The 25,289-nt window shown below is 42.8% G+C and overlaps 1 protein-coding gene across 5 annotated transcripts in view; it reads right to left on the bottom strand.

The window, feature by feature from the left end:
• LOC308667672 (cytoplasmic FMR1-interacting protein 1-like) overlaps nt 1–25,289 on the bottom strand; it is a 163,613-nt gene that overhangs the window by 14,065 nt on the left and 124,259 nt on the right. For 4 of the 5 annotated variants that reach the window (XR_014026343.1, XR_014026344.1, XR_014026345.1 and 1 more), the window contains 9 exons: nt 24,319–24,466; nt 22,671–22,824; nt 20,680–20,836; nt 19,845–19,941; nt 18,958–19,034; nt 17,470–17,578; nt 16,581–16,700; nt 6,879–7,078; nt 4,357–4,444 (listed from right to left, as the gene is read on the bottom strand). Coding sequence is in view for 1 of the 5 variants with exons in the window: in XM_081327065.1 (XP_081183191.1) it covers nt 4,357–4,444; nt 6,879–7,078; nt 16,581–16,700; nt 17,470–17,578; nt 18,958–19,034; nt 19,845–19,941; nt 20,680–20,836; nt 22,671–22,824; nt 24,319–24,466 (1,150 nt within the window). In the remaining 4 variants the exon portion in view is untranslated. Of the gene's footprint in view, nt 1–4,356; nt 4,445–6,878; nt 7,079–16,580; nt 16,701–17,469; nt 17,579–18,957; nt 19,035–19,844; nt 19,942–20,679; nt 20,837–22,670; nt 22,825–23,048; nt 23,159–24,318; nt 24,467–25,289 lie in introns of those variants that run through there. The other variant, XR_014026346.1, reaches the window with a different exon arrangement.

Below are 25,289 nucleotides of genomic sequence, written 5' to 3'. Positions count from 1 at the left end.
ATATCACATCCCAGATGACAGTATTTCCTCTACTTTCAGATAGATCTACTATAAAGTCCATAGCAATTTCTTCCCATGGTTAAGAAGGGTCTGCCACCGGCTGCACTAACCCAGGGGGTTTCCCTGGAATTCTTTTCATGGTGGCACATACAGTACAGCTCCTGACATAATTTTCCACATCCCGTTTTAACCCTGGCCACCAAAACTGCCGGCGGATGAGATGTAGAGTTTTTAAATATCCACAGTGTCCAGCCTGTTTTATGTCATGGCTGTGTTTGAGAGCGTTAAGATGGAAGGATTCTGGTAAGTGCAATTCCCCCCCCTTGTAAGCCACACCATCCCTGCATGTTAGGGAGGTTTGATTGTCTTTGAACCATTGATCTGTGAGGAGCTCTTTTTTAATTTTCTTTGCCACTCAGAACCGGTTCCCTCACAAAAGAAAAAACTAGGAGCCACAAAAAGTGTGTGCACATGTGTGCACGTACACACGTGCAGAACAGAGGGCTTAATTGAAGAGTGGAAGAAGCAAAGATTGGGAGCCATCGCGCTTACCATCTTGGACGGCTGTGGCGGCAGGAGCAGCAGGAGGTGGCAGGTGGGATTGGTAGTGCCATGCTTGCATGCTATTATGTCCAAGTGCCAAGGGATCACAGAATACGGGAACCCCCCCAGTGGGGAGCTGCCGTGCTTGCCATCTTTGGCGGCTGTGGCGGCAGGAGCAGCAGTATGTCCAGGCAAAGTAAACCAGAAAGGGAGGCAAGAAGCACCCGCCCACTGCTGAGGGCGTGGTGCGTGGAGCCGGGCTGCCTCTGGGAGGCCGCGCCTGCCATTGGCTTCTCCTGCAGTGGACACTGGGCTAGGCAAGCTGGGAGGGATGGAAAGGGGGGGAAGGGAAAGTTGCTGGCTGTGCCATGCATTTCCCACTCTCCCAGGAGTTTGTGCAGGACTGGCGGAGCTGGGAGCCAAGGTGTGAGAGATAGGTAAGCTGATGCCGGCTGGGCTGGGCAAGTGCGGCATGCAGTCAGGGACAAAGGGCTCTTCTTGCGTCCATGCCTTTTCTTGGCTGAACTTCACAGGCTGAAGCCTCTCCTCAGCGTCCTCCCCCTCCCGGCCCAGAAGGTAGAGTGACAAGTCCGGCCTCCCGTCAAGTCCCAGGTTGAATCAGCTCCCCCCCCGCTTACACCTGCCTGAAGGGGTGGGGAGGAATGTCTGGCCCAATGGTTCGACCGTGGGCATCTTTACCTGGAAAGGCCAGCCCTGGAGCTGGCGGGCTTTGCCTTCCTGGCATGGGAGGTAGCCGGCGTAGGGCGAACTGGGGGGGTGTTGTTCAGAAATGTCGAAGTGCCAGAACCTAGACGTGGAGCTTGTTTTTAGGGTGTGGCGGGGAGCTGTTTGTTGGAAAAGTTAGAAGGGGAGGGGATGATTAAGGAAAGCAAGGGCTTGCCATCTTTCGTGGCTGTGACGGCAGGAGCAGCAGTGTGTCCAGACAAAGTAAACCCTTCTCCCCCTGCATTTGGTTGGCCTTGGAGCCACCGCGGGGGAATCTCTCGGAAGAGGCCCTGGAGATCTGCCGCCCGCGGGATGGCCAAAAGGCGGGGGCCAAGAGGGGAAGCTTCCGAGACCCCCAGCGACCCCCCCCCAGGCTAGCAGATGTGACAGCAGAGCAGGGTGAGGGGAGACCCGCTGGGCAGGGAAGAAAAAGGGCCTACTCACTTTTCCAGTCCTCCCATCTCTTCTTCTGCTGCCACCACGTGCAGTCTGAAAAAGCAAAGAGGTTTGTGGGCAGTCCCACAAATGGCTTGTGCGCAGTCTCACAAACCAAAGAAGTTCAACCAATCAATTCAAACTTCACAAGTTGTTTTTTTTTCGTGAGAAGCTTGAATTGATTGGTTGAACTTTTTTAGTCCCACTTTTTTTTGGGGGGGGGGGGACTGCACATGGTGGAGGACTGGGAGCTGCAAAAGACGGCTAAAAGAGCCACATGCAGCTCCAGAGCCGCGGGTTGCCAACCCATGCCCCAGGGTCAGGATTAGAGTCCCTGAGATGAGTGAATTGAGCAGCAGTTTGTGGATTAGAGATAATTGCCTCGTTAAACTCTTCGTGTTTGCTTTTGTACTGGGGCAATCTGGATAGAGCATCAGCTAGGAAGTTTTTTCCTCCCGGTATGTACTTTAGAGTGAAGTTAAAATGGTTAAAGTACTGTGCCCACCACACTTGCTTTGGGGACAACTTGCGGGGAGTTTTCAGTGCTTCTAGATTTTTGTGATCTGTCCATCTGCTCCCTTCTAGATAGTATTGCCAGTTTAATAGCCCCCACCTAATTGCAAATGCCTCCTTCTCCCAGATGGCCCATCTCCTTTCGCTTTCAGTAATTTTTTTCGAAGTGTAGGCACAGGGTTGCAAGTCTCCACTTTGGTTCTTTTGTAGTAATACAGCTCCGACGAGCTCCCCTGGGTAGGGGTGCTTTAGGACTGGTTCAACAGCAAATAGTCTTTTTAAATTCTCAAAAGCAGTTTGACAGTCCATAGTCCATGCTAGTGGTTGGCCCGGTCATGGCTTCCCACCTCCTTTGCCTGTTTTGAGTAGTTCTGTAAGGGGTAGGGCAATCTCGGCAAAGGAGGGAATGAATTGACGATAGAAGTTGGCAAAACCTAGGAAGCTCTGGAGCTGTTTGCGAGTCTTTGGGGGGCTGCCATTCAATTATAGCCCTCACTTTGGCTGGGTCCATTTCAATGGAAATTCTGTAGCCAAGATAATCTAATCAGGTCTGGTGAAATTCACATTTTGACAATTTGGCATAAAGCTTGGTATTCAATAGTTTCTTTAACACTTCTCTCACCAGCTTTATATGATCAGTCATATTCGTGCTGTATATCAGGATGTCATCAAGATACACCAGAACCCCTTTGTATAAATGATCACGTAGGACCTCATTAATCAACTGCATGAATACGGATGGGCCCCCCCTGTAGCCCAAATGGCATGACTTTGAACTGGTAGCTTCCCAAGGGGCAGTTGAAGGCAGTTTTCCATTCCTCCATGGTGAAGAAAAGGTTGAGAACCACTGCTTTAACATATACATATTTCTAGTTGAAATAAATATTCATCTTGAAGCTTCAAAATAATCAATACTTGCATTTAATATTTCCTATAATGCAACTGGGAAATGCATATTCACAGCATTAGATCAATGATGTAACTGGAAATATAACATTCAACAATTTCTCTGTATTAGATATTATGAAAATGTGTCCCTTCATCTGATGTATTATAGTTCCATGTAAGTTTTGGCCAATACTGATAAATTATGGAGAAAATTCTGTGAAAAATACCTTCATATATTTGTATATCTGCTTTACTTTCTTGCATACTCAAATTAAATAGGCTATTTAATTTACCGTATCTAGTAAAGGATTCTGATTTTGTTGCATTTTAATTTGGAGCAAAGCAAAAAAAAACTATTAAAGACAAAGAAATTATAAACTGCAGAGAATTTTAAGAAGTCAAATTCCATAAATTATGCACCATGTATTAATCAAACCTTCATTCTGCTGTTTTGTCACTAAGGCATTAAGTAAGTCCCACTTACTTGTAAATTATAAACAAATGTAATATATCTGCAATATCATTCAACAATCAGTACTTTTAATTCAGTCAAGGATCAGTACATAATAAACTCAATACTATAAAACAGGCTGCACACATAATATAAAGAAGAAACTGTAAAATTAACTGGGCAAATCAGTCAGCTGCAAATTCTGCATATGATATAGCAGAATTTGGCAACTTTTAAAGTAACAGTGTCATGAATATCCGAGTATAAAAATTGTAAAGTTGGTGAGAATAACCAAGATATTTGCTTAAATGTGCGGGTTCTCAATTCTGAGAATGTGCCAACATAAAATAGGTGAATAAAATGTGTTTAGAAGTTTGGATAGTGTCTTTGCTAACCTTAGACCAAATGAGATACCTTCTAAGAGGGCAACCTCCATTATGATCTCATTTTCTAGAACCAAGGATGAACTTTGCTTTGGAACATAGCATTCTCTCAAGCTCCTTTTTTATCTATATGTAGAAACATCTATATGTTAGGACAAAAATGGATCATTTTATTTGCCAATGGAGTGGTTTGACAATTAACTTTGAATGGCTGCTAAACAAATGGTTGACAACTACCTGTACATCTGTCTTTCAGAAACAAATAATTACACTGCACAATTTATATAATGCAACTATTCTTAAAGTGGACCCACTGAAAAAAGTACAAACTGTAAAATTAAATATAATACATAGCACTTCAGAATGAAATTTTTCAAATGCCTGTTACATGAAAAACAAATAAGGAAAAATATTAACCTTCGATCCATGTAGATATTGAGGCTGTGCATTGGGCTGCTTATCTCTCTGGAATTCCTGAGAAAATGGTAGTACTGTTCGAACAAACCTATGTAAATCAAAAAAGGCAATTGTCAGGCTCCAAGAACCAAGAAAGACATGTGATTCTTCCAAGTAGATTTCTTTATTTTTCCTCACTAATAGAATCTTGCCAAACTAAAACATGCTACCACCATCATAGAGATATACTCTGCGAACTATTAGGGTAGGGCATCCTTCATCCTTTTTCTTTCACATAAACTATCTGATGCAGGATCCAATCTGGGTTGGTCATCGGGACAAGAGGTTTCGTCTTCCGAGCTTTCAGACTCATGCTGGAGCTGTTGATTGGGTTGTGTTGAGGTTGGCTTTTAAATAGTTAGCTGTCGTTTGCCTGTGTTGCCCAGGCCTCGCCTTCTAAGTACTTGATAGGCTGGTGGTAAATCAGCACTCCTGTTGATTGACGAGGGGCCTGTTTCCCAGGCTTCAATCACTTCCCTAGCTGTTTTTGTGCCTGCTCATCCAACAATCTTAGTAACTGCAAAATTAAATGTGTGTCCTTGTTTATTGCAGTGTGAGGTTACCAATGAGTTTGGGTCTCCACCAGGGAAGTAATTGAAGCCTGCGAAACAGGCCCCTTGTCCTTCAACAGGAGTGCTGATTTACCACCAGTCTATCAAGTACTTAGAAGGCGAGGCCTGGGCAGCAAGGTCGGAAGAGAAAACCTCTGGTCCGACTGACCAACCCAGATTGGATCCTGCAATATGTATATTTGCCTTCCTTCATATCTGAAGTGAGTTGTCTCTTGATCATCTGGAATGCACTCCCTTTCTGTTGGCAATCCAGACTACGTTCTATCACAGCAACATAATTTATAATTGTGTAAGTCCCACCTTAGTCATGAAAGCCATTTGTTAGATTTATATCCTGCCTTTATTTTAAATTTGGAGCTCAAGATGTCACTCTTAACACCCTTCTATTTTTCCAGACAATAATTTAATGAGTTATGTTGAATTGAGAGAGAAGCAGAGACTAGCCCTGTGAGCTTTTGTGGCTGGGAATGGACTGACATGTGGATTTCCTTGTGGCAGTCCAGCCCCTTAAACACTATACCAGACCTTGTGTCAGTCCAACACTTTCACCACTACACCACACCAAATCCTATTCCTTTTTAAAAAAAACATCAATTCTGTTTTATTAATATGTGAGTTATGAGAAATATGACTGTGGGATTAACGTGTCATGAAATAGAAAAGCATCACTACAAAAAATTAAACACTCAGGTAAGTGGAGGGTACGTGACTTCACACACTAACTAGAAAAACATTATTTGCTTATAGCTGGGATGCTTTTCAGGATAAAAATCTTTGATGATATATTTATAATACTATTAATTTTTGGTTTTGTTTTGTTTTCTGAGACTATCCAGTGTATACATCATACATCAAAATCTCACTCATATATTCATCAAAGTTGGATTAGTATGCTTTACAGATGGCTAAATCAGAATTTAGATTCTAAATCCTCTTTTCTGACATATTTACTTAGTAAAATTCAAGAGCTGGAACCTTAAGTTCTCTTTAGTTTTGTAGAAATTGAAGTAGTTCTTAAGAAGCTAAATATTCAGCCTCTTTTGACACATTCAGATCCTCACTGCTTCAGACAGTGAGTCAGGATATTGACAACTTGTCCTGTACAGTCTGAAGTAGTTACATACACATGAATATCACCAACATAAAACTGGAGTGGTACATGCCAAAACTGAATACAATCCAACCAGGTTCTTCCATTTGTGCAAGACCTTATTCTACTGAACACAAAAATGAAAATGTAACCCTTACATGTATAAAATATTATCACTACACGTTACATGCAAGTACTGGCAGAATTGCTGCCCTTTATTTCATTTTTACCCTTAATTATTTGAATCTACCCAATTGTTCTAAAGCAGACATGTCAAACTTGCGACGTCACATGACGTCGCAAGATGTATTGGGACTATTTTGCCATTGCTGGCAATGGGGTGGGCGTGGCTTCCAGATGACCCGTCCTGCCTGTGGGCCGGCAGTTTGAAACCCCTGTTCTAAAGCCTTTCTTTTACATAGTTTGTTCTACTTAAATGAGATCAAAAGCTCCATTCATATTTGCTCCCTTTGCATTCATGAATAGTGAGGTTATTGTATAAAACCTGTAGGCTAGAATTGAATACTATGCTCCACATAGCACAAGCAATTTTAGCAGCACAAGTACATATATAAAAATGCACACAAGAGAAACACAACTGTTGAACCTCTTTCTTGAAAAGGATTATTTCAGTATTTAAAAAATAGAAATCCCTGTCCACAGAAAGGTCTGATAACAAAAATCATGTGCTTAAAATCTCAGAGTTAAGTTGGTTATTGCTTAACAATAACATCGACATGCAGCTATTAGAGCAAACTTTATTATTACCAGGGTCATGACATTAAATACAGTACTTAAAAACAAATATTTAAAAACTGCACCTGTTGGTGGACCCATTATAGCAGTAATTAGGAAGGAAATCATAGTTCAGTTCCCAAAATACATGAAGAGTGATTCTTCCATAGGGAGCAGATACATTATGATTGGCTTCTCTGAACATAGCATCAAAGCTGTCCAAAGTCATATATCTGCTCAGGAGCTTGTGTGTCATCTTGTTTATTTCTACTAATCCATCCAACTCCTGATAATTTTTCATGGATAAATAAAAGTCATAAGGAGAGAAAGAAATAAAAAAAATCAGAATCTCAATAAGTAAAATATTAGATCTTTTTTTGGTGACCAAGCACAATAGAAAAATGTTTATCTATGTTGGAATTACTTCTTGCCTGCTTATTTTAAACATATATAATGGACAAAGAGCCAGAGTCTCAAATCATCTTTGTGATAACAGTTTTAAATATATGATAGATTGGTTTCCTATTTAACAGGAAGTTTCTAAATATTGAATAGCCTATAGGGTGACATTTCAATGCCTTTCTCTCAGCTATACTGGAAGATATTGGAAAATACTTTTCATGAACTATTTAGGTCCTTAAAGTGATGGTCAGATTGAAACTATTGTTCATGTTTTTCTCCACTGTATATATTATTACAAAGTTTGCAGCACATATATTCACCCTTTACAGCTAGACCTCGACTTACAATAGTTCATTTAGTGACTATTCAAAGTTACAACAGCAATGAAAAAAGTGACTTATGACCATTTTATACACATGACCGTTGCAGCATCCCCATGGTCACGTGATCAAAATTCAGATGCTTGGCAATTAACTCATATTTATGATGGATGCAGTGTCCCTGGGTCACGTGATCACCTTTTATGATCCTCTGACAAGCAAAGTCAATGGGGAAGCCAAATTTAACAACCTTGTTACTAACAACTGCAGTGATTCACTTAACTGTGGTAAGAAAGGTCTCAGTATATTTCTATTTTAGCCTATCTCTCTAAGGTTACAAAATAATTTCTTTCCACAATCTACCTTTTCTAACGTCAAATTCATAAATCACAAGTTCATTTTTTTTCTGCAAAAAGTTCATGAAGCTATTTTCAGTCACTTCACCACAAACAGATAGTATTTCCAACAATATTACACAGGGAGAATACATGAAATCTCTGTATTTTATTTATACAGATTAATGGGAAAAACGTCACAGACTTCATGTTTTAAACAGAATATACACATTTCAAAAAACCCTAAAATTAGCAGGCCAGTAACTGCAATCCTTACATTAGACATCTGAAAGAAATTGCTACAATTGGAAGTAGTCACCAACTACTGTTTAGAAATGAAGGGCAATTTACAGTGCAGCCTTATCTCTGTTTGACACTGATGTTGAACATGTCTGGAAATGAGCCCCTTTCTACATTTCAACCACATCCTCCACTTTGCCGAGAGATTACCTTTTTCATTGACCTGTCCTCTGTATTAATGAGACAGATTCCTAATTAATAACTAGTTAATACCTAATTATATATTATGTACCACCCTCATGCTGGCCCTTGACCATAATAAAGGTGTGACTGATTGATATATATAATTATGCGTCTGTGGCATTTACAACTTTCAGTGTATCTGGCCTACTGTGATATTCCACTTATGGAAAAATGATGTCGGCTCTGGGTGCAAGGGAAAGAGTAAATAGCTCTTCCAGTCCAAAAGATTGCCACCAAACTATACTACTTTATTATGATTATTATTTATTACTGTGGTACTACTTTACTACAATAAAGAAATGTAGGTGGCCGAAATCTTCGCCATTTCAACCAAGTCGAAAACCTCTAAAGCTAAAGATTTCGGCCTATTTGCAAGATTACTTGCAGGAACGCTATATTATGGAAGGGAGAGAATGGTTTGAGTTTATCCAGAATAAGTATAGGGTTAAGAAGTTTTATATTTGAATAAGGCTTCTTTCCTTGTTTCTTTTTCTATATTGGTTTTTTTTTAATATATATTTAATATTACTAAGGTTTGTTTTATCCTATATAAGCTAGAGAGTGATAGATTTTAGAGTTTATGGTTGTTAGTATATGGTTGTTTATGATTGTTTTTTTTTATATATACCTTGTATTTAGCTCTGGGAAGTCGGGGGGGGGAGGGGGGGAGGGGGGGGAGGAAGGGGGGGAGGGAGAAGGGTGGGGGAGGGGGGATTTTCTAAGGGAAAAATTGTATGTTAAAACTTTTCAATAAAAAAAAAGCATCCGAGTGGTCCTCAAGGGCAGCCCCATGAATTGCAGTAGTCTAAACGAGAGGTCACGAGTGCATGAGTGACCGTACGTAGGGCATCTCGGTCTAGATAGGGCCGTAATTGGCGCACCAGGCGAACCTGGGCAAAGGCTCCCCTAGTCACAGCTGTTATGTGCTCTTCCAAGGAAAGCTGTGAATCTAGAAGGACTCCCAAGTTGCGAGCCCTATCTGTGGGGGGTAATAACTCACCCCCTATAGAAAGAGATGGAATGTTCTGAATATCCCGAAATGCCGGTACGTACAGCCACTCAGTCTTGTCAGGGTTGAGTTGAAGCCTGTTCTTCCCCATCCAGACCCGAACTGCTTCCAGGCAACGGGACATCACAGCAAGGGCATCACTGAGGTGGTTTGGGGTCGAAATAAAAAGCTGGGTATCATCAGCATACTGGTGATACCCGACTCCAAAACCACGAATGATCTCACCTAGCGGTTTCATGTAGATGTTGAATAGGAGAGGCGAGAGGACTGATCCTTGAGGGACTCCACAAGTGAGAGGCCTCGATCTCGATCTCTGCCCTCCTGTTAAGTAGCTAAGCCCTTGCTGATTGGACCCTTTTTGTCGCGGACGGTTGGGCAATATAGATTATTTTTATGTCGCTCATGCCCTGGGAGACCGGTTGGATGGAGTTTGCAGCCTAGCGGAAGATCGGCGGGGATCTTGGCTTCCTCCCCTGTTTGCCCACTTATCGCCTGACCCTCTCCTCCCACGGAGAAGAACATTTGCAGCCGGGATATTTTGCTACCTTATGATTCATCAGGCTTTTTGCCTTGGATGAACAGCTACTTAATTCTTTTGTCTGCTATGCCCCCAAAGGATTCAGAAGGACCCGGGTATAAAGCCACGGTGAGAGAGTGGCTTAGACTTACATCTGCTGTCCCCCTAGAGGTGAGAGATCTATGGGGTATGCCCTACCCTGGGCGTGTGCTCCAGGCCACTCCCTGGATCAGAGCTGCGACCGTCGTGAGAGGATGGTGGTTGGCCTGTTCTGGAGGTTCACCCAGCTTGAGTGGCAGTGGAGCTGGGTTGGTGGTCTGGACACCCACTTACCCTCTGTCTTAGACCCTCCTGATTAATTAATCATGGGACTGCCTTTTGCTGGACTTGCTTGGACAAGTATGACTCACCTTTGCTACACTAGCACGGACTTGTTCGTCCTCAGGGGTGCCCCCCCTTCCTGGGTGCGACCCGCCTTTCTCTCCACTTCTCATCTTGATGAAGGGCCCGATTGTTGGGACCCTGAGAGATGGCTGGGCAGGGACAGGGGCCTCCGGTACAAATTTAATAAGAGGCCCCTGGTTAGTTTTTTAGTCAAATTTTTTGTGGGGTTAGGGAGGGGGGTGGGAATTTTTCGTGGTTGGTTGGAAATGGGGGGCAGCCCACCAACCGTTGTTCAGGCCAGGTCTGGGATTGATCTCATGGGGGGAAGCGGGGGTCGGTTGCCTCCGGAGCGGGTCGTGGGATTACCTATTCCCACGACGTTAGGGAATGGCAGCAGGTGTACGAACAGAGGACCGTATCGACATCCAGGAGGGCATCTCCGCTATTTACAAGCGGTGAGGTGCTCCGACCCTCTGCTTTTGCCCCGAGGTCCCGGGAGCAAGGATGTGCAGCCACCTGAGCTCCGGCTGGTGTACGTGAATGCCAGGTCCATTGTCAATAAGGCTCCTCTCATCCGGGATCTGGTTGAGGGTGAGCATGCGGACCTGGCTTGCATCACGGAGACTTGGTTGGGCCCAGAGGGTGGTATCCTTCTGGTTGATCTTTGCCCACCAGGTTTCCGGGTGCTACACCAGCCTCGGGCTCAGGGTAGGGGCGGGGGAGTGGCGGTAGTTATGAGGGAGACCTTGTGTCCGCGGGAGGCCACCGTCCTCCAGATAGTCGGGTGTGAGTCTCTCCTCCTGAGATGTGGTCCTAGGGCGCAGTTGGGCTTGCTGCTGGTGTACCTTTCGCCTAGTTGCATAGAAGCAGCCCTGCCTGAGCTTCTCGATATCCTCTCGGGGCTGGTGATTGAGTTCCCCAAACTTATGGTTTTGGGTGACTTCAATCTACCATCCCTCGGAGGATCATCTGAGTTAGCTCGGTAGTTCATGGCTTCCATGACGGCCATGGACCTGACGCAAGTAATTCATGGACCGACTCATGTGGGAGGCCACACCCTTGATTTGGTTTTTCTATCTGGACGGTGGTTAGATGATCTTGGTGGGGGCTCCCCAATTGTCATGCCCCTGTCATGGACCGATCATCATCTCCTGGGGCTGGTCTTCCGTTTTGCCACTCCCCGCCGTGGGCGTGTGGAACCAACTAGATGGTTCCGCCCCAGGCGCTTAATGGACCCTGAGAGGTTCCAGGCAGTGCTGGGGTCCCCACCTGCCTCCTTTGCTCACAGCTCGGCGGATGCCTTAGTGGAAGCCTGGGAAAGGGCAGCCACGGAGGCACTTGACCGAGTTGTACCCTTGCGGCCCTTGACCTGGTGCAGATCCCAGCGGGCTCCATGGTTTTCTGCGGAGCTCCGGGAGATGAAGCGTCGGAGACGGGGCCTAGAGAGCTGTTGGAGATCCAGCCGATCTGAATCCGACCGATTGCGACTAAGAACCTGTATTAGGTCTTATCTCGCAGCGATAAGGGTGGCGAGGTCTAATCACTTCGCTACCCTTATTGCGTCCGCAGATAATCGCCCGGCCGCCCAGTTCAGGGTGACTCGCTCCCTCCTTAATTTGGAGGTGAGAGAGGAACCCTTGCAGGGTCGTGCCGAGGAGTTTAGTCAACATCTGTCGGACAAAATCGCTCGGATTCGGACCGGTTTGGACTCCGACTGGGCAGAGTCTGACGATCAGGACACGGGTGGTCTTGTCGATGTTATCTGGGAGGAGTTTGATCCTGTGACTCCGGAGGAAGTGGACAGGATTATGGGGAGGCTGAGCTCCACCACATGTTTATTGGACCCGTGCCCTTCCTGGCTGGTTTATGTGGCTCGGGAGGGGACACGAGGCTGGTTCCAGGCGGTCATATCCGCATCTTTGAGTGAGGGTAGTTTCCCCACCGTCTTGAAGGAGGCGGTGGTGAGACCTCTCCTCAAGAAGCGTGCCTTGGACCCAGCTGTGTTAAATAACTTTCGTCCGGTCTCCAACCTTCGCTTTCTTGCGAAGATTGTTGAGAGTGTGGTGGCGCATCAGCTCCCTCTGGTTCTGGATGAAGCGGATTATCTAGACCCGTACCAATCGGGTTTCAGGCCCGGGTACAGGCATTGGTCGCTCTGGTGAATGATCTCTGGAGGGCTCGGGACAGGGGATATTCCTCTGTCCTAGTCCTATTAGACCTCTCAGCGGCTTTCGATACCATCGACCATGGTATCCTGCTGCGGCGTCTCAGGGGACTGGGAGGCACAGTTCTTCAGTGGTCATCCTCCTATCTCCTGGGACGTTCGCAGTCGGTGTTGGCAGGGGGTCAGAGGTCGACCTCGAGGCCTCTCGCTTGTGGAGTTCCTCAGGGGTCGGTCCTCTTGCCTCTCCTGTTCAACATCTACATGAAACCGCTGGGTGAGATCATTCGTGGTTTTGGAGTTGGGTATCATCAGTATGCTGATGATACCCAGCTTTTTATTTCGACCCCAAACCACCCCAGTGATGCCCTCGACGTGATGTCCTGTTGCCTGGAGGCGGTTCAGGTCTGGATGGGGAGGAACAGGCTTAGACTCAACCCTGACAAGACTGAGTGGCTGTGCGTACCGGCATCTCGGGATATTCAGAATATTCCATCTCTTTCTATGGGGGGTGAGTTATTACCCCCCACAGATAGGGCTCGCAACTTGGGAGTCCTCCTAGATTCACAGCTTTCTTTGGAAGACCATATAGTAACGGTGACTAGGGGGGCCTTCGCCCAAGTTCGCCTGGTGCGCCAGTTGCGGCCCTATCTAGAACGGGATGCCCTGCGTACGGTCACTCATGCGCTCGTGACCTCTCGTTTAGACTACTGCAACCTTCATCCATGTTTGACGAAAGCAGCAGCTCTCCAAACGGGGCGGTGGAGGTTTGGAGAGCGGCAGGTTGGAGTGCTGCGTGCGCAGCTCTCCAAACCTCCACCACTCCGTTTGGGGACCTGCTGCCTTCGTCCATGTTTGACAAGGGCGGTGGCGGTTTGGAGAGCTGCGCAGGCAGCTCCGCCGCCACCTCTGCAAGCCTCCGCCGAGAGAATGGGGTGGTGGAGGCTTGCCGCCCATTCTCTCAGCGGAGACTACTTTCGGGGGAACCAGCCTCTGCCGCCTTCTTCTCTCAGCTGCCCAGCTGAGAGAAGGGAGCGACAGAGGCTGGATCCCCCGAAAGAAGTCTCCGCTGAGACGAGAGAATGGGGCGGTGGAGCGTTCCGCCGAGAGAATGGGGTGGTGGAGGCTTACCGCCCATTCTCTCGGCGGAGACTTCTTTCGGGGGATCCAGCCTCTGCCGCCCCCTTTTCTCAGCTGGGCTCTGCCGAGACGAGAGAATGGGGCGGCAAGCTGCCGAGAGAATGGGGCGGTGGAGCGCTCTGCTGAGAGAATGGGGCAGTGGAGGCTTGCCGCCCATTCTCTCGGCAGAGACTTCTTTTGGGGTATCCAGCCTCTGCCATGCCAAGAACAGCAAGCCGCCCCATTCTCTCGGCAGAGCGCTCCACCGCCCCATTCTCTCGGCGGCTTGTCTGGGCAGCTGAGAGAAGGGGGCAGCAGAGGTTGGATCCCCCGAAAGAAGTCTCTGCCGAGAGAATGGGCAGCAAGCCTCCACCACCCCATTCTCTCGGCGGCTTGTCACCCCATTCTCTCGTCTCGGCAGAGCCCAGCTGAGAGAAGGGGGCAACAGAGGCTGGATCCCCCGAAAGAAGTCTCTGCCGAGACGAGAGAACAGGGTGGCAAGCCGCCGAGAGAATGGGGCGGTGGAGCACTCCGCTGAGAGAATGGGGCGGCTTGCTGTTCTCTCGGTGCGGCACGGCAGAGGCTGGATCTCCCGAAAGAAGTCTCCACTGAGAGAATGGGCGGCAAGCCTCCACCACCCCATTCTCTCGGCAGAGCGCTCCACCACCCCATTTTCTCGGCAGCTTGCCACCCGGTTCTCTCATCTCGGAGGAGGCTTCTTTCGGGGGATCCAGCCTCCACCGCCCCATTCTCTTGGCGGAGACTTGCAGAGCTGCTACCTTTGGCTGCTTTTCTTTTGGGGCATCCAGCTGTTGAGAGAAGGGGGTGGCAGAGACTGGATCCCCCGAAAGAGAAGTAGCCGAAAGCAAGCTGAAACAGAGAGAAGGAGACTGCAAGAAGGGTGAGATCAGCGCGGGCTGAGAAATGCTGATCTCGTGTTCCCTCAAATCTCCCTCAATTTCCACCTGTGAAGTTCGGGGCTGGCCTTACGGAGTTGCCAGAGCTCCCGGGAGGACGCATACACCCAGCCGCTGATCAGCCTCTTGTTTTGTGCATGCGTCTGCATGCACACTCTTTTTTGCGGCTCCCAGTTTTTTCTTTTGTGAGGGAACCGGTTCCGAGTGGCTCTTTCACTGTTTCAGCTTGCCGACCCCTGCTTTAGGCAATTCTAGATCATTTCCGGATGGAGATTATTGGCAATCTTGCTATATTAGGTAGGCTTAGACCACGGGTCGGCAACCCGTGACTCTGGAGCCGCGTGCGGCTCTCTCAGCCTTCTCCTCCGGCTCCCAGTCGTCCTCTGCCATTTGCAGAGACAGAGAGAGGCACTTGTGCTTCCTCCCTCTCTCTCTCTCTCTCCCTCTCTCTCTCTCTCTCACACACACACAGACACACACAATCACACTGAGTGAGGGAAGAGGACTGGCAGACCAAGGGCAGGAGAGCCAACCCAATAAAGATGTGTGTCAGCTTGTCGGAGAACAGCGTCAAGCCAGCTTGCCAGGTGAGCAGAAGATCGGAGAGAGGGTGAGGGGGGACATGATAGCAGTGTTCCAATATCTCAGGGGCTGCCACAAAGAAGAGTGAGTCAAGCTATCTCCAAAGCACCTGAAAGCAGGACAAGAAGCAACGGATGGAAACTAGTCAAGAAGAGAAGCAACCTAGAACTAAGGAGAAACTTCCTGACAGTTAGAACAATAAACCAGTGGAACAACCTGGCTACAGAAGTGGTGAATGGTCCAACATTGGAAGTTTTTAAGAAGAGACTGGACAGCCATTTGTCTGAAATGGTATAGGGTTTCCTGCCTGAGCAGGCGGTTGGACTAGATGACCTCCAAGGTCCCTTCCAACTTGTTGTTGTATCATTTCACTGCTAGCAATTTTTAAAAAGGCAAAGAGGCAATGATGAAACACTGGGCAATTGTATAACTTTTAGCTTTTGCCATTCCCACTGGCAAAATGGTTATGTGGCTGTTTCTTGGTTCATTTAAAATGGTTCATTTAAAATGGACATTCAGCTCACCAGCCCAGGATGAAATGGACATCTAAGGCACAGAACAGTGATTGGAGGATGTGTGTACCCATCATAGCATACCCCATCCAACTGCAACAGAGGCATTTACGGAAGATGGTATTATGCACAGCAGGTGGACCACACTGCCCTGTTTATGCCTGTCAAGGAACAGAACAATACTGATGACATACAGGAGGTGGAGATCACCTTTCTGGCAATCTAGGGGTAGGCTGAGGAAAATGTTACTATTACTGTTCTTACCCTCACAAAACAGTAAGAGAATCTTATGAAGTACAGATCAGTTCCTTGAAGAATGATGCCAGAAGAATATCCAAAAAGAATAACAGTTCAGAGATCAGTACATGTAACCCTAGCTGGTCACTCCTCCTGTTTTTCTTACTGTTATTTTACTGGTTATCAGTCAGATTCATGAACAAGCCTAGAGAATTCCTTCTGAGCCAAATGTTTCTGATCAAGGAAAATCCAGAAATCATATGGTACAGGACAGAAATAAATTACAGATAGTCCTCAACTTAGGACCATAATTGAGCCGTTAACATTTCTGTTGCTAAATAAAACAATATTTGAGTTTTGCCCCATTTTATGACCTTTCTTACCACAGTTGTTAAGTGAATCATTACAGTTGTCAAATTAGTAGCACGGTTGTTTAGTGAATCTGGCTTCTCCACTGACTTTGCTTTTCAGAGCAAAAGGTGATCACATGTCCCTGGGACACTGCAACCATCATAAATACATGCCAGTAGCCAAAAACGGTTAAATTGTGATCATGTGACCATGGGGATGCTGCAACAGTCAAGTGAAAAATGGTCATATGTCACTTATTTAGTGTAATTGTAACTTTGGTCACTGAATGAATGATTATAAGTCAAGGAGTACCTGTATTTCTTTGCACAGCTCACATTGCTCTCCTGCATTAACTTTGTTATTAATAACAACTGGCTGAAGGAACCTTGACAAATTTGACATTTTCTGTTAATTCCAGACCCAGTGGGAAAGTAAATCCTAATGCATTTCAGTACTTACTACAATGGAGGTCAAATCTTCACTTTCAAACCGCCCAATTGCCAGTTCCATTGATTTGTACATAGCTGCTGAAATTCTCTGAGTGATCAAACGATTCAGATCAATTGACCGACCAAGAAGCTGAAGGAAACAGATAAAAAATTAAATGAAGTTTTTATGTAATTATTCCATATCTGTAAGAACAAATGTCCTGAGCCCCACATATGTGAAGGTAAGTTTGCTTTGCAGAAATGTTATGCAACAAGCCTAGAGAATTTTTTTCCAGACCACAGTGCTTTCCTGAAAATGGAAATATCACTTAAAAAAATTAATTCTACATGCTCAATTACGTTAATACTTTTTTACTTGTACCAGCAACCACATGTTAAAAATAGACACCTCCCCAAGTTATCTTTGATGGGTGAAATGTAGCAAATCAACTGGCAACTATGACATACCCAAGTTATGTTAATTATTCACGATATACTAAACTATAGAAATATTAATTATTCACATTATAAACTAAATAGTGACATGTACAGGCCTACAATGATGTCTAAACCTGGTTCACTTTCATACTACGACCAGGTTTATTTTCCTTAACCATAAGTTAGCTGAGCCTGGACTGGAATGGGGTTTAGCCAAAGGTTAACTTCACCTAATCGCCTTTGGACAAAGGGATGCAAATAGGACTGCTGTTCTCAAACATGCTTTCAACCTCTATAAGATACAAGAGCCCATCCCTATCACATACACAGGATTAGCTGTTAAATATTTTTTTCAAATGTAATTCTTCTTAAAATAAAACAAAAAAGGAAATTTCAGACAAGCATTACTGAGGTTGCTTGGGCATGATAGGAGTGTAATCAAAAGATGCAATGAAAGAATGGTATAGGGTCCATTTACCAACCTGGACATGTCTCTGTTTTAGCAATGTTTCATATCGATTAGATGTTAACAATGGAATTGTTGCACCCTGATTCTTGCATTCTGATCTTAATCGTTTATCAAGAAGTAAGCTGCAGAAAAGTGAGAATATTAAATAACACTCTAACAGGGGTTATCTTTTAATATCATTATGTCAATATTTCAAAATATCAGAGTAACAGAATAACAGAGTTGGAAGGGACCATGGAGGTCTTTTAGTCCAATCCCCTGCTCAAGGAGATCTTACACCATTTCAGACAAATGGTTATCTAATCTCTTCTTAAAAATCTCCAGTGATGGAGCATCCACAATTTCTGAAGGTAAGCTGTTCCTCTGATTAATTGTTTAACTGTCAGGAAACTTCTCCTTATTTCTAGGTTGGTTCTCCCTTTCATAAGTTTCCATCAATTTGCTTCTTGTTCTGTCTTGAGATGCTTTGGAGAACAGGTAGACCCTTTCTTCTTTGTGGCAGCCCTTTAGATATTGGAAAGCTGCTATCATGTCACCCCAGTCCTTCTTTTCATTAAATTAGACATAACCAATTGTTGCAATTGTTCTTCCTCTATTTTAGCCTCCGGTGTTCTGTACCAGCCTGCTACCGGCCCTGCAGAAAAGGCAGGGACAACCCCTTTACAAACGGCAAGAGGCTGGAATTACGCCTGCCAAATTTATAGCTACAAAAACAAACAAGACACGAACCAAGAAATAGGAGCTTTAAGAAACAGGAACTATCCAAGCGGTTGCCTTCAGCAAACCAGCCCTCCCACACATTCCCCTTATATAGAGTTCAGGGCGTGGCTTCTCTCTGCCTCCTTCCGAGGAGCCCCATTGCCTTCCTCTGTTTACTCCTAATTGACTGCCTCCTGCGTCGGGCATCCTTGAACAGGGCCAGCTGTGGGTCATCTTCATCCACGCTGTCAGGCTCACACAGCTGGGTCTCCGTGGTGACCAAGTGGGAGGGGCCTGGCTGAGGGCTCTCATCAGCAAGATCTTCAACCCCCTCAGCAAGGTCTTCAACACCCCCCTCCTCCTCCTCTGAGTCGTCCGACCCAACTGCCGAACCCACAGGCTGACCCTGAATCACAACATCCAGTCCCCTAATCATCTTTGTTGCTCTTAGTTTCAACATTTCTTTTAGATCATGACAACCAAAACTGGATGCAATATTCCAACTGTGGTCTTACCAAGGCATTATAAAGTGGTGCTAACATTTCACGTGATCTTGATTATATTCTTCTGCTAATGCAGCCTAGGTGTGCATTGGCTTTTTTGGGAACTGCATCACACTGCTGGCTCATATTTAAATGATTGTCCACTAGGGAATCATTCAATATATGGCATATGCCCAATGTATGGCAATGTAAATAAATTTGCCCCACAGGATATTGTTGAACTACAACGTCCAACATTTTTTACCATTAGTCATGCTGATTCAGACCCTGGGAAGGCAACCTTTAATGGAGTCACATACCTTCCTGCCATAACCTTGTAATATGCAAATATCTGATCTGCCAACTTGTAGACAAACTGATCAAAGCATAAGTTGACCTAAAGAAAATACGAAAGATTAGACACAGGTTCTTTACTCAATTGCATTTTCTTGATTATTTTAAAATGGAGGATGAAAAGGCACTTTCCCCAGCAATTCAATCTGTACAATCTATCCTTGATTAGCATCCAACTGTAGGAAACTTTGTTCCATTTACATAATTAAGAAAATATCTATGACGTTCAATTTGTTTTCTTCATGTAACATTAAACTATAAACACATGCACCTGGATATTCAAAATTCAGTACTAATCCATTTGTTCATATTTTTTTTACTTTCATTTCATTGTACTTCTTAAATATTTTTCAGACAAGATGACATAGTCAATGAACTTACATCTCTGTTCTCACTGAGTTATTTTTCCTACTAATCTCTACATTTTGAACAACTTTATTTTCCCTCTGCCAATGTGTTAACCACTGATCAGGCCTTAGTTTACATACTATGTTAGGCTGCAAAGTGATTGCCTGGTTTTGCCTTATCATGTTTTGAGAACATACTATACCTAATTGTGGCTTATTCAACATATCATGACTAAACAAAACATGCCCTATCAAAATGTGCAAGACACTGTATGATTGTGTACCTACTGATTATCTTTGGAAATTATTTATTACTTCGGTCCATTATTCCTCAATAAAAATGAAATATTTCTCTGGGCTGTTCCTCTACTAATTTGAGCTGCAGATTGGAAGATCCTATCCTTGCAAATACTATACTTTTCAACATCATTCATACAATTTCTTTTAACTGAACCTGTTTCAAGTATTTATCCTCTATGCTAATTATTTGTTGTTTGATGACTTACCTCTGCCTCAATTTCATCATAGAGAAATTGTTTCTTGAATTTGGTGAGTGCATAATGAGCACTGTCGTTATACAGATCCAAAGAATACAGAACATATCTAAACAACAGATGAAAATACAGAGTCAGTGATCTGTAAAATATTCCTACTGCTTGTCTTAATATACCAAGCCACTGTTCAAGAACAAACCTGTTAAAACTTTAATGAGAAAAGTACAGCATTTACCTGCCCATTACTTTGTATGCAAGCAGTCATAGAAAGCTGATGATACGTGATTTTGTACAAATTTCCCAGCATTTAAATAGTTTTATTTATTTTATTTATTAGATTTATCTGCTGCCTATTTTGTCTTAGAGAGCTCACTATGCTACTGGGAAACATATTTTACAAAACCTTTCTCTGGATCAAAAGTTTGACTGTATATACCTAAGAATGTGTTTACATTATTTCGTCCAACTGGAGTCCTTATAGATTCTTGACACAAACTTAGGCTATGGGTGGGAAGTGGAAAGGAGAAGACCAAGGATGAAAATTAGGCAGCAACATTGACCTTATTTCTATTATCCATCCAGCAATAAAATGGTTGATTTCAACAAAGGAATGAAAAGCATGAAAGGAAGAATCCAGGCAGATTTCACCAATTCAAAACAGGTTCCAAATGGAAAAGTGAAGCAAACTGAAAGGGGGCCAACCCTCTTTTCTCTCTTCCTTATCTTGAAAGGGGGGCTCTATTCCACAATTCAAATAATTTTAAATATTCTCATCTCATTTCCACTAACATTTAGTGATTCCAAGTCAATTACAAAACTAGAAGAGAAAGAACTTTATTAGCCTTACTCCATCATTGATGCTTCCTTGGTCTCCAAAATGTGATCAGTTAGAATCCAAGGCATAGACATCTCAATGGGGAATTGGATTCTTCTGCCCATTGTGAGCTCCAAAAAGAATTCCCTGAACCACAGCTGGGACAAATCGCAGCACTGCTGGAGGGTTTCTTATTGAAAAGGAAATTATACTGAATTAAATTTTATTGGAAACCAGGGAGAACAGTAATAGTGCAATGTTATAGAAGCACAACTGTGAAAGAGATGCTACAACAGCATGTGAAGAAACTGAAACCACCATTTGGATGGAGTGCCTAAAGAGTTACTGTAAGCTGCTGCTAAGACAAACAGACACCAAAAAATACAAATGGGTTTCTTACTGAAAACTTTGGCAGAGGAAGTATCATCAGTTTAGTAGTACAGATGTTCTAAATTATTCTTCCGATTTGTGCTAAATATTGGGAATGTCACATTTTCAGCCCTTGCAAAAGAAAATGGGAATTTCTTGCAACCATTAGTTTATTTTATCTGATTAGATTATTTATCTTACCACATTTATTTTTCTGCTACAATATTCACTGATCAGATGGACATTTAATGAACAATATTTGTGTATAGGTATGGGTAGAAGGAATAGTTAAGAACAAATAAATTGTTTTCAAAACACAATCAGAGATGCCAAAGATTCCTTCTGGACTGCCATAATAGAAGAATTTTCAGTAAGTTAGAACACTGATTCCCAAACTTTGTAGTAAGAGACTCTTAAAGAGTATTTCCTGGTCTCTAATATAAATAGTATACAATAGAATTTTAAAGTACATAATAAGGTAACCTAAAAATGGTAACAGAGATAAGAAACAAAAAAGGTAACAAATAATGCTAATGGCACCCTCACTCCAAAAACTCCAGAGAATCTCTGTTTAATGCTTAGGAATCAGTGAACTATCAACCAGCACTGTTTCTGAAGGGCACTGAAATATAAACTCTCCACCATTCAAAGCCAATATACTGTATTCAACCACATCATGGATTGAAAAGACAATGCTGTATGATATGACTTGATTAGACACATGTCAGTAGATAAATCCACTTGAACAACATGTTTCCGATTAAAGCCAATAATCTTGAAAACGGTGGCCAAACAAGGCAAGATACTTCTCTCCTTAGAAAAAGAAGGGAAAACAAACAAACTAGGCAAACATTTTTGCTATTTTCACAGGATCAATATTAAGGTCTCTTATTCGGCAACTATATATGAACAACAAAATCATTCCAACTAGAAAAATCTATCAAGTATATCAGTTTAAGCCTAGGGTTGTATGTAATACAGCTAGTCCTTGACTTACAACAATTCGTTTGGTGACGATTCAAAGTTACAATGGCACTGAAAAATATGATTTATGGCTGTTTTCCACAGTTACGACCTTTGCAGCATCCCCATGATCATATGATCAAAATTCAGATGTTGGGCAACTGGTTCATATTTATGATCATTGCTGTGTCCCAAGGTCATGTGATCACCTTTTTGCAACCTTCTGACAAGCAAATCAATGGGGAAGTCAGATTTACTTAACTGGGTTACTAACTTAACAAGTGCAGTGATCGACTTAACAACTGTGGCAAGAAAGGTAAAATGGGGCAAAACTCATTTAACAAATGTCTCAGTAACAGAAATTTGAGGCTCAATTGCGGTTTTAAGTCGCGGACAACCTGTATCCTCAAATGTGAAAGACTTAACAAAAGTCCTATTGGGCCAGAGATAGGGTCCACATAATATTAGGTTATGTTTGCCACCTTCAGTTATTTCTAAAAATAATAAAGGCAGGATTTAAAATAAATAATCCAGCATCCTGTTTTTCTCAACAGCAAGAAAAAAGATGCCAAGCAGCTATATTTAATAGTTTAAATAAGAGTAAGTTTAAATAAATCGGAAACATTTTCCCAGTTTGTGTTAGAAGCATTAGGACATGCTAAAGCTGAACACTGATCATCTATGTATCTTACCACTGAAATTTATCAAGTGAGTGTAGAAGAAAGACTCTCGATGGAATTTTTCAATGTCCAATATGGTGGGCCCCTCAAGGCTACTTCTCAAGGTTTTCTTGGAACCACTTTTGTCAGCAATGAGAGACTCTAACATGGTTCTCACCATGTAAAGCTGCATTATTAAAACAGAACATTCATGATGGAGGAAAAACATACGTGGCACATTAGTTGAGCTTTACTTAATCTGCCAAAAGGAAGATTACTTCAATTTGCAACCTGATAAGGAAAGTAAAAAATAATTAACCTGAAGATAACTGAAAGGGGGAAAAGCACTACAATTTGCAGTGGAACAGTTCATGGCATGACATTATTTAAAAGTAATAAGTAATGCCTTACCACCAAAGTTTAAAAGAGTGGGATAGATGTAGGACTGTCTCAGAAACTTGTTTATCACATGCAATAACTTTTCCATTCCCAGAGATCTGAGCTGCTTCAACAGCTCTGCATAGTTTAAGGACTCTGTCATAGAACGAACCAGGAAGAGCTAACAGAAAAGGAAAAGGCAAAAGAGGAGAAGAGAGACTCTGTTAATAAATACACAAGGGTAGCTAGAAAAAAGGAGAAAGCACAAAATCAGACGAATGTACAGTATATTAGTTTGTTAAAACATGAATAGCAAGACAATGAAGAATACAGAACCCTTTGACTAACAAGAAGGTAAGAAGTTTTATTTATTCAGCCTACTCATTTTGTTATAGCACATAAAAAGTTCTTAATTCTGTTAAAGAAGCTTGTGCCAATCAAATTCAAAGATAATTTATTTTCTTATTACAAAGATTTCTTGTTCCAACACAGTAATGTATTAATGGGAAAGAACTGAAGAACTGCAACTAACACAAAAACTACAAGCACAATTATTTCACAACTGATTTATTGGAATCATTTTTATTTTTCTAAATAAATAGGTAGTTAGATAGAGAACTGTGAAAGAAAAGTAAAAGACAGTAAAAAAAAGTTCAAGAAAAGAAAACTGATGACAGGTAACCTGTCCTGGTAAATTCTATTGAGGGTGCCACAAACATCAGTGGAACTGGACATGTAGCATACTCAAGTTCCCAAGCAAGAAAATTTTTAGTCTATACACAATGGCTATGGAATTCAGCATCTGTTCATTTATGGTTAGCACCAAGTCTTGTACGAGTTTGACATGAGCTTAATACAGAATAATTAGAAGACTAGAATTAATTGCTACTTTTTATTTTTCTGTTCTAGTCAGGTAAGCCAGAGCTTTAAAGGTTTAACTTTACAGGATATATTCAGAGTTCTAAGTGGGGAAAAACATATTCCTCTCCTTCACCTCAATATAGCAACCGATTGAAAAACCCATCAAAAAGTTAAAATTTAAGTGGAAAATAGGCAATGATGTCTTTCAGGAGAAAAATCTTGAGCATACCAAAAATCAAAAACCCCACATTTGTATTTAAACAAAGAATTACTTGCATTGAATAAAAAAGCAGCAGAAAAAACATAATCAGCATAAAAAATTACAAAATGGGATCCCTGCATGAAATTGCCTAATCTGGATGACATTTTAAATAGGTTTATTTCACAGGAATTTCAGTTGTTGGTCAGTAATACCCAAGCAAGAATTAGTAGAGGGAATTACCTGAGTACTGGAGGGACCTACAGCACGCCTTGGAACTTTAACATCAAAGCCACTTTTGGGATCTTTCTCTCCCCTTAGTGCAGGGTCATTAAAAGGTTCGTGCCCACCTTCCCAGTCACACACAGTCTTTCTGATAGCCTGTAGGACACTAAGCATAATTCAAGAGGGTGTGTGAGCATCAGCTAGTCCTTAAGAACAATAAGCAACTTGATATATGTTTCCTAAAGTTATTATACACTAATAGTTGTGATATTAAAATACATTACCAACTGATAATGCTATCATTTTATAAATCACAGTCTGGAAGTATGCAAATTTTAAACCATGAGAAAAAAAAATTCTTGCCACAATAAACACAAACACAACTAAGCCTCCCTCACATGTAACATATGTGATGTTGGTAGATGAGGACCAATCCCTGACATCTACAACTAGGAAATCCAATTCATTTAGATCTTCAAATTATGTGATTAAACAAAGGATGAAAGTATATGAGATTTCTAGCTGACATAAGAAATCTATTTATATATATTTGGGCTGGGCAAAACATATGAGCATGTAATACACTTCTGGGATCTAGACATAAACCAACCATTGTTTGGTTGTGGACCTATTGCTACTCTCAAAAAACCTAACAGATTAGAGGCAAGTGGGAAAAATTAATCTTCAGTGTTCTTTCCAAGGATGTATTTTACCAAAGTCTAGTGTTATAAAAACATAACTTCCCAATTCTTTTTCAATTTTTGATAAATACCAAGCCTAAGTCCTCAACTTACAATGGTTTATTTAGTGACAGTTCAAAAGTTACAATGGCATTGAAAAATGTGACTTATGACCATTTTTCAGTTACAACCTTTGCAGCATCCCCATGATCATGTGATCAGAATTCAGGTGCTTGGCAACTGGTTCATATTTATGACCATTGCTGTGGCCCAAGGTCATATCATTTTTGTAACCTTCTGAAAAGCAAA

The sequence above is a fragment of the Vipera berus genome, assembly GCF_964194415.1.
Source record: "Vipera berus genome assembly, chromosome: 4".
Taxonomy (NCBI): Eukaryota; Metazoa; Chordata; class Lepidosauria; order Squamata; family Viperidae; genus Vipera; species Vipera berus.
Note: the sequence above shows the minus strand (reverse complement) of the source record. Positions and strands in the feature narration are given on the sequence as shown.